The 9,902-nt window shown below is 37.1% G+C and overlaps 1 protein-coding gene and 1 long non-coding RNA gene across 2 annotated transcripts; both read right to left on the bottom strand.

Moving 5' to 3' along the window:
* Position 1: 1 nt before the first annotated feature.
* uevld (UEV and lactate/malate dehyrogenase domains) lies at positions 2-9,583 on the bottom strand. Its single transcript, XM_037767900.1, has 12 exons — positions 9,030-9,583; positions 4,811-4,895; positions 4,640-4,705; positions 4,371-4,534; positions 4,132-4,273; positions 3,952-4,043; positions 3,731-3,836; positions 2,753-2,923; positions 2,494-2,658; positions 2,177-2,264; positions 1,834-1,957; positions 2-842 (listed from the first exon to the last, which is right to left on the bottom strand). The coding sequence occupies exons 1-12, from the start codon at positions 9,069-9,071 to the stop codon at positions 678-680; spliced, it is 1,410 nt and encodes a 469-aa protein (XP_037623828.1). The 5' UTR covers positions 9,072-9,583; the 3' UTR covers positions 2-677.
* On the bottom strand, positions 7,992-8,950 carry LOC119487220. Its single transcript, XR_005206663.1, has 2 exons — positions 8,762-8,950; positions 7,992-8,202 (listed from the first exon to the last, which is right to left on the bottom strand). It is a non-coding gene; the product is annotated as an uncharacterized LOC119487220 (long non-coding RNA).
* Positions 9,584-9,902: the final 319 nt, after the last annotated feature.

Genomic DNA, 9,902 nt, shown 5'->3' with positions numbered 1-9,902 from the left:
ATTCGGTTTCAGATATTTATTGCACACCCACAAAATAGTGTCGCCTTACAGTACATATTGTAGGTTCGAGCCGTTCAAAGTATTTTATACAAAAGTAGGAGCAAAGTGCGATTTAAATATAAAGGCATTTGAAAAGCTTATTGCATTAAATACAGAAACAGCACAAACAAGACCATTAAAATATAAAAGCTGCACTTCATCATCGAGGCAATCTATTGAGTCAACACCAGTACCTGTACTGAATATAATATACATGTCTCACACTCAATCTGCCAAACACCCTGATTTTCTCCAAAGGAATGGGTTAGTACAAAAATAAAGATAATTACATTATCTTTGGTAAAAGTAGTCTAAGCCAAATTCAAATTACTGACAGAAATATAGTGCATTTTGCATAAAATTTCATGGCTTTCCAAAAATATCACAGTGCATTCATGTAACATGTTTTCCAAATTGCAAATGTTGTATGAGACACAGTGAGTAACCTCAGTCCTAGTAAAATTAAATACAAAATGCAATCTGTACATTGATATTTCAGATATTTTACCCACATTTAATATACAGTATTCCAACGAGAATATAGAAACAAATCTGATGTTTAAACTATACATATTTAAGACGGCAAATTTGGTCATAACTTCAAAATCCCAAAAAACAAAACTGGGACAACAGTACAATTACATCTTAAGCTGACCCATGAGGTTAGAAAGGGAGGTGACACTTTCCCTCAGTTTGGAGTCTTCTTCCTTTCCCAGTGACACTCCGGCCAGGCGCGTGGAACCGTTTGATCCCATGATGCACGGCAAGCTGAGGAACACCTCTGCACCTATGCCGCCCCAGCCCTGAAGCAAACACAGAACGCAGATGAACATATGATGAACATATTGATCTATGATCAAATTTTAAACAGTGGTTCCCAACCTGGGGGTCGCGAAGTCTTCTTGATTTTAAGGGGTGTAAGACAACTTTTTAAAAGATATACAGTTGGCATATCTCAGTATTTCATTCATTTCTGTGATGTAAACTAAATGACAATGTTATTTTTAAAGTTTGGATTATTATTTAAGATATAAACAGGATAAGGACACGGTGAAGACCTGAACACAAGCTATATTCACAGAGTCTTCCCTCTGCTAAACAGCCTCGTCCTGCATTACGATAGTACGCAGTTAAAACAACCAAAGAGGAATTAGAAGAACGGCCAAGCATCAAGGAGATGAAAATACTGAATTTGTCAAAAAGAAGCCTATTAAGTATGTGTGATTGTTAAAAATAAAACAAATAAAAATAATACAGGCAAATAATTGAATTAAAAGTTCCTAAAAATAGAAGGAAAACTCATCTGTGATGCAATATTCACAGGAAATAATCTGCTCAAAATTCATCCAAAATCGCTTGATTTACACAAACTTCCTTATTGAGTTCACTATTTAAGTTAATCGTACAGTTTATATCAGTTGTTCTGTACTGTTATTGTTATGCATTGAATTTAATATGAAATATCCATAAAATATGCCATTTAGTCGGGGGTCGTCAGTTTACTCAATGACAGAAAAGGGGTCCCCTTAGGAAAAAGGTTGGGAACCACTGCTTTAAAAAAATATCTGAATACATGTCATCTACGCAAAAGTCACAAAATACAGTTCATTTAATGTTTTAATAGTAAGATTTACTGGTGTCATTATGACCGTAGATGAGACAACTTCACATCAGTGTCAAGCACTGATGCTACTGACTCCATAATGAATGAAGTAAAACTGAATAATACATGATAATAGTGAGACAGTGAGAATGATGCTATTGTTTTGATACGAGACACTCGGTGGTTCTAACCTGAGCCAGTGTGGAGACAGAGTGGGTCTTCATCTTATCGGTCAGGATACTGTTTGTGATGTCGGCGATGGACAGACCCACAGACCACGACCGCTGGCCTCGATTCTTCATCATCTCAAACGCTCTACAAGCACAGAAACACTTTTTAACTTTAAATTTTAATGCAAAAAAACCCATCATAAATTGGTGATGCATGATCAAAGAGAGAGGCACCTGTATTGCTACATTTAAATCCTAAAACTTCCTTCAACAGCACCTGTGTGCATAATTTAACATCCAGATGACTCATCTACAAACTACTCTAAAATCCTTCACTCGAGGTGACACTAATTCATGCCAGTACCTGTCTAACAATGGTTTGGTGGAACTGGATTCTGCAGCGATCTCCGACTGCACACCGGAGCTCAGCCCAGTGCTGCTCATCACAGCGACTGCAAGACAAAAACATTGAAAAGCTCAATCGTGCGCGTCATTTATTAAAGGGCCTTCACAAGTTCTCAAGAATGGAAAGAGCGTATGAGATTAACAGGCAGTGCAGCATTGCTGGTTATAAAAGAACAAAACAAATAAAAGCAAATAATCCAAACAATGGCCACGAATAAAAAGAGAAGAAGCGAGAGAGGACTGAAGGACATAACTGTGTGTGTGACAATTAATAACCTTTGCTGTCTGAAAGTTCTCCTATGACCCAGGCTGGTTTGTGTGTGTTCAGGTTAATATCCAGGATGTGACTGAGTCGCTCTGAGTCCAGGTTACACCCTGCTCCGATCACACGTGTCGGAGGCAGGCAGCTCTGCCTCCAGGCGACATGGGTCATGACGTCAACTGGAATTAGACGAGAAAGACAACAGAGTTGATGAAATACAAAAGGTTGACGAGCAGCCATTCCTTTAGAGGGAGTGTCTTTTTTTTCTCCAACCTGGTTGTGAAGCGATGAGCATTACTGCGTTGGGGCTGAGATGTGCCAGATTCGGGATGAATCCTCTGTACAGGTCCACGTTAGTCTGAACCACGCTCACGTACGACTGCTCGCCGCTCCACGCATTCGCGGTCACCACGACGACCCTGGAGTCCGCGGAAGCTGACAAATCTAACAAAGAGAGAGTCATCAGTAGTTAACCCCCTTGCACACATCTAACAGCAAACCTTGTAGAGAAATAGCCAAAGCTTAAAAGCACTGTTGTGTTATCTCTCCGTTAATCCCAGATGGATTCATTGTTTTCTGTTATCTGACGGCTCAAAGTCCAGGGTCGGCTACAGGACAGCAGCTGGTTCAGTGACTGCTTAAAGATTAATTATATGCACACCACGTCGGTGCAAGGCTATCAGAACAGCGTCAGTAAACAAAAAGGTCTGCACACTACTCCATGCCACACTTCTTTTCCATATTGGGATTTGATATACTGTAGATAACCTACTTAGAAGGGATTTTTAAATCCAATTTATTGTAAATGTATTAAATGTTTTTCTTCTTTCCTTTTTTTTTCCCCTACCTCAATGTAATGTAATATATTTTTGAACGTAGGTGATGGATTTTCTATATATATGAGATGATGAATAGGACATAAAATAACATGTATGATATTTAGAACTACAACAGCTTTTGTATTATTGTTTTTTTGTTCTTTATCAAATAGTGAATTGCTTGTGGATGTTTTTATCACGCTGGTGTTTTGGATGAGCTACACCTGCCATCATAGAGCTATTGTGGCATGGAGTAGTGTGCAGGCTTTACCATTCAGTGACTGCTCGCCATAGTAATGGAGGCGAGTCATCAAGGACAGTCTCCCTGAGCACAATGCCAGTCTGCTACATTCGACCTTTGAAACAATCAGTGTTGACTCAGTGAAGAGGCCCTTCTGACGTCACTGTGTGATGGTGCAGAGAGTGGACGTACCTCTGGATACTTCAACCCCGGGCAGACTGAAAATCTCTAGATCCGTACTGCCGCCCTTGGTGGAGCTTTCAGCGACGTCAATGAAAACAAGTTTGTCCACTTTACACTGGATGGAAATTAGAAGAAAAAAGTCACCGTCAGCTTTAGAATGAGAGTTTGACATGTTAATCAAAGATGGTAAAATATAAAATATTAATTAAAAAAAAATCCCTGACACATACCTTTGATAAAATGCTCATCACTGTTGCCATTCCTAAATCTCCTCCCCCGATAACTGAGACTTTGTTACTCGGTTGATCATGTCTGCTTCCGCCTGAAATAGACAGGAGTTAAGCTAACAATAGCACACGTGTATCTGATTATTGATCATCAATAGCAAAGCTGCGTATCAAATGAAGTACCGTCATTGATCTGTAGATTAGAAACAAAAGTCAGGAGCTCATTGGGGTCTTTATTGTCTCCTGTGGTCTTTGCGGACAGTGGAGGATCCTCCTCAAACTTGGCTGTCATCTCCTTCAGAAGAACCACCACGGATGACTTAGGCTGTAACAAAGCAAAAAAAAAAAACAAGACTGATGAGAACACCTCAGAATCTCAAATATGCAATTTTTAATTTCACCCAGAAAGAATAAAATCGTACATAATCCCAGTTGTGCAGCCCCGGCAGGTGTAACCGTCCGCCTGCATCCACATGCTTGCCCTCTCTGATGACCATGTTAGGGGTCGGTCTCAGGAGGCATATGGGAGGAGTGAAGGGGAAGGAGTCCATCAGCCACAGCTGAACGGGGAAGTTGTAGGTGTGGCCTTAAGATAGAAACGCTGGTATTAGTACATAAAAATGATTTCACACTGACACGATAGTTCCTTTTTCCCAACCTGGACATTTCTAGTGTCAGAAGTCAGCCTTACCTCCATACTTGACAGGGATGTTACCAATTAATTTCAGGAGATCTTTTTGGGTGCTGTCACTAAATGCTGAAATTGACAACAGGAGTAGTCGGTTGTCAGTAAGAAACAGATGTGATGTATACAGATGTCTACAAAAGATGAATGAAATGTGTTTTTTCAGGAAAAACTCACTGTATGTGCCTGTGAATGGTTTCATCTCAGGGTAGATTCGATGGATCTTCTCCAGCTCCTCAACAGCAACATCGTGGAATTTGTACTAATATCCGGGAGTAAAAAGACAGATTCATCTGTGGTTACTCTATATGAATGTCTGTATATATGTGTATATGCATAACTAGCTTTTATTTACTGTTGGGATGGTAAAAAATGCAATTTTGCTACCTTGAACAGGGGAGGTGGGAAAACCTACAGATTCAGCCACCTATTTTCAATAATTGTTATAATCACTTACTGACGTTGAATCATTATTATTATTATTTGTTTTCAGTTTTTATTTTACTTCAACATCAAAATTAAGTTCCATCGAGTCCTGGAATAGTGACCTCGACGAACACGGCATCAAACTTGCCTGGGCTAGCATATTTATCTCATCAAAAAATCCAGCACATCAGCTCAATCATGATAAATGTGTGCATAAATTTTATGCTACACCATACAGGCGCTTCAAAATGAAGCTCACAGATAGTCCAACCTGTACTAAATGCAGCCAGAATACCGTTGGAGCATACCTTCATGTTTTCTGGGAATGCCCTTCTATATCTAATCTCTGGTTTAAAGCATCTGAGTGTCTTGAAAACATCCTGGAATTTTCCAAATCCTAAACCCACCCAGCCCACCCTATTTGTAATCAATGATGACTCCTCTCTTAGTGACACCAGGTTAGCCCTTAAGAAAATCATATTTGCTGGGTTAACTGCAGTCAAGAAAACCTATACACTCATGGTTCCCCCCTGAACCCACATCGATAAAACAATGGTTGAATTATTTTAGAGATATTGCTCTCATAGATATTGCTTTTTATGAAATAGAAATAAAATAATTCAACCATTGCTCTCATAGAAATTGCTTTCTATGAGAGCAATGGTTGAATTATTTTAGAGATATTGCTCTCATAGAAAGGTCATTAGCTGTAATTCATAAAGCACGGCCATCCACTGTATATAGGCTTGGGATTTCCTCATCTTTCGAACCCACATTTTTTTTGCACAGATAAAACATATAATTTGTATTTATTTAGTTATATATTGATATTGATATTTGATAAGGATAATTCTATCAGTAATTAATTTATATTTCTGTATGACACAGATTAAAGGTAATAATTATAGTTAGAATAATTATAAATAATAATTATAGTTAGACAAATTTAGAAAAATGTAATTAGAGTATATGTATGGCTCAATAAGGAAGCTGGTTAATAATTAATAATTGACTTATGGAGAAGGGGTGGGATTAAATAAGTTTATACTTCTTCTCACTCCTTTTGGAATATGTAAATCAAGGCATCAAGTGTTGACAATTTATTTTTCTTACACTTTTCATTGTATGTAAATACTACTTGTTTCTGACTGTCCACTTGTTGGTATGATCATTCTTTTTCTTTTCTTTATTTTTTTGGGGTATTCAATATGTTTGAAATTCATTTTGAAATGAGATTAAATGAAATATATTTATTTTTTTGTTCTTTTATTTCTTTTTCTTGTTGTCTGTGGGTTTATGTCTTTGCTTAGTTTTTTTTCCAAGGCAATGGTGATCATTCAGGATTTTATTGTGTGTGTTTTATGCTGCTTCCCATCATCACACATTCAAATGAGCTCATACTTGTCAGACACTAAGGACTCACCAGTAACTCTGGGACTACATATGTTTTAGCTCATGGCTACTTTAAGAGCAGTTGTTGAAAGGATAGGATGACAAAAGGGGCTACAAATTAGCTTTCAATAGATATCCTTTCGACAATTCTGTAACTTCCTTTGGTAAAACACTTTATGAAGCACTGAGAGCTCAAACAGCCAGGGCAGTGATATTGTTTACATCATGACACCTTATCACTGGGTTTACTGGATTTTGCTCTCATAGATGTTGCTTTCTATGAGAGCAATATCTCTAAAATAATTCAACCATTTCTATGAGAGCAATGGTTGAATTATTTTAGAGATATTGCTCTCATAGAAAGGTCATTAGCTGTAATTCATAAAGCACGGAAGTCCACTGTATAGAGGCTTGGGATTTCCTCATCTTTCGAACCCACTTTTTTTTGCACAGATAAAACATATAATTTGTATTTATTTAGTTATATATTGATATTGATATTTGATAAGGATAATTCTATCAGTAATTAATTTATATTTCTGTATGACACAGATTAAAAGGTAATAATTATAGTTAGAATAATTATAAATAATAATTATAGTTAGACAAATTTAGGAAAATGTAATTAGAGTATATGTATGGCTCAATAAGGAAGCTGGTTAATAATTAATAATTGACTTGTGGAGAAGGGGTGGGATTAAATAAGTTTATACTTCTTCTCACTCCTTTTGGAATATGTAAATCAAGGCATCAAGTGTTGACATTTATTTTTCTTACGCTTTTCATTGTATGTAAATACTACTTGTTTCTGACTGTCCACTTGTTGGTATGATCATTTTTTTTTTTTTGTATTGTACATGTTCGAAATAAATTTTGTAATGAAATTAAATGAAATATATTTATTTTTTTGTTCTTTTATTTCTTTTTCTTGTTGTCTGTGGGTTTATGTCTTTGCTTAGTTTTTTTTTCAAGGCAATGGTGATCATTCAGGATGTTATTGTGTGTGTTTTATGCTGCTTCCCATCATCACACATTCAAATGAGCTCATACTTGTCAGACACTAAGGACTCACCAGTAACTCTGGAACTACATATGTTTTAGCTCATGGCTACTTTAAGAGCAGTTGTTGAAAGGATGGGATGACAAAAGGGGCTACAAATTAGCTTTCGACAATTCTGTAACTTCCTTTGGTAAAACACTTTATGAAGCACTGAGAGCTCAAACAGCCAGGGCAGTGATATTGTTTACATCATGACACCTTATCACTGGGTTTACTGGATTTTACTCTCATAGATGTTGCTTTCTATGAGAGCAATATCTCTAAAATAATTCAACCATTTCTATGAGAGCAGTGGTTGAATTATTTTAGAGATATTGCTCTCATAGAAAGGTCATTAGCTGTAATTCATAAAGCACTGAAGTCCACTGTACAGAGGCTTGGGATTTCCTCATCTTTCGAACCCACTTTTTTTTTGCAGATATAACAATTTTTATTTAGTTATATATATATATATATATATATATATATATTTTTTTTTTTCCAAGGCAATGGTGATCATTCAGGATTTTATTGTGTGTGTTTTCATCACACATTCAAATGAGCTGCCCTGTAAAGTCACACATTCACACTACAGGACTCACCAGTAACAGGGGAACTACATATTTTTAGCTCATGAGTAAGAGGATAGGATGACAAAAGGGGCTTTCAATGGATATCCTTTTGACAACTCTGTAACTTCTTTGGGTAAAACCTTCATGAAGCACTGAGAGCTCAAACAGCCAGGGCAGTGATATTGTTTACATCATGACACCTTATCACTGGGTTTACTGGATTTTGCTCTCATAGATGTTGCTTTTTATGAGAGCAATATCTCTAAAATAATTCAACCATTTCTATGAGAGCAATGGTTGAATTATTTTAGAGATATTGCTCTCACAGAAAGGTCATTAGCTGTAATTCATAAAGCATGGAAGTCCACTGTACAGAGGCTTGGGATTTCCTCATCTTTCTAACCCACTTTTTTTTTGCAGATATAACAATTTTTATTTAGTTATATATATATATATATATATATTTTTTTTTCCAAGGCAATGGTGATCATTCAGGATTTTATTGTGTGTGTTTTATGCTGCTTCCCATCATCACACATTCAAATGAGCTGCCCTGTAAAGTCACACATTCAGACACTACAGGACTCACCAGTAACAGGGGAACTACATATTTTTAGCTCATGAGCAAGAGGACAGGATGACAAAAGGGGCTTTCAGTGGATATCCTTTTGACAACTCTGTAACTTCTTTGGTAAAAACCTTCATGAAGCACTGAGGGCTCAAACAGTGATATATTAACATCATGACACCTCTTATCACTGGGTTTGTTTACATTATGTCATATTTCCTTGTTATTTCTCCAGGACGTGTTGAGTTAGTTGAACTGGTTCAGCCTGTTGGTGAAAGGAAGCTGACAGTAGCTTACAACATGGGCTAAAGTTAGCACGCCCAGCTACCCGGCATTGATAGGTAAACAACCTGAATTAAAAACACTTGTCAAAGCTGGTCAAGTAGTAAAACAACTAACCTTGGAGAGGATCCGCTGTACTTTCTCTGAACGGAGGTCCATTTATTGAAGGTACAACAGAGAAAATCACGTGTCTGACTGTCTGACTGTATCCTCTTGACAGATGACTTCAACTTTAGCTGGAAAAACAAACTTCCGCAAACTTTCAGGAGTAGCTAAGGAAGCCAGACCACATGCCCCGTCCACTTCCTACGTCATGTACGGCGAGCCAAGAGGGACCAAAAGGCACACACGCACTACTACAGCTCTATTAGGTCCTGTTGCTCACACAGCAGTCTATATACCAGGGGTCAGCAACCTTTACTATCTAAAGAGACATTCTAGGCAAAGAAAGAAAAAAAACATCTGTCTGGAGCCACAAAACATTTGAGCATTGTGATGAAGGTAACACATGTTATAGTCTAAGTATGTAGTGTATAAGTCTAATGCGGTGAGGGCCAAAGTGCAAATGTACCACTAGTATTAGGGCCACATTTAGGGGAAAAAAATCTGAGATTTTCCAGAATAAAGTCACAATATTACGAGAATAAAGCCATAACTTTACAAGAATAAAGTCATAACTTTACGAGAAAAAAAGTTGTAATATTGTGAGAATAAAGTCATATCTTTACCAGAAAAAAATATAACACAAAAATTACTACTTTATAATATTATGACACTATTCTCGTAATATTATGACTTTAATCTGGAAATCTCAGATTTTTTTTTTTCTCATTGTGGCCCTAATACTCCGTCGTACCGTCGTACCATAGACCTACAACAATGATAAATAAAAATGAAAATGTTACCAAAAAAACAGTTATTCATTTTCATTTTTAAAAATCCACAGGGAGCCACTGGAGAGGAGCTGGAGAGCCGCATGTGGCTCCGGAG

Source organism: Sebastes umbrosus, chromosome 4, assembly GCF_015220745.1.
Source record: "Sebastes umbrosus isolate fSebUmb1 chromosome 4, fSebUmb1.pri, whole genome shotgun sequence".
Classification (NCBI taxonomy): Eukaryota; Metazoa; Chordata; class Actinopteri; order Perciformes; family Sebastidae; genus Sebastes; species Sebastes umbrosus.
This window is presented reverse-complemented; position numbering and strand designations above follow the sequence as displayed.

Bases quoted from the DNA above. Each gene is read 5' to 3' on its own strand.
- uevld (XM_037767900.1), bottom strand. From the start codon at position 9,071: ATGGACCTCCGTTCAGAGAAAGTACAGCGGATCCTCTCCAAG. The intron at 4,274-4,370 runs GTACGATTTTAT...GCTTTGTTACAG, and splicing joins GGCTGCACAACTGGGATTAT to CCTAAGTCATCCGTGGTGGT. The intron at 1,958-2,176 runs GTACTGGCATGA...CTGTGCTTGTAG, and splicing joins ACCAAACCATTGTTAGACAG to AGCGTTTGAGATGATGAAGA.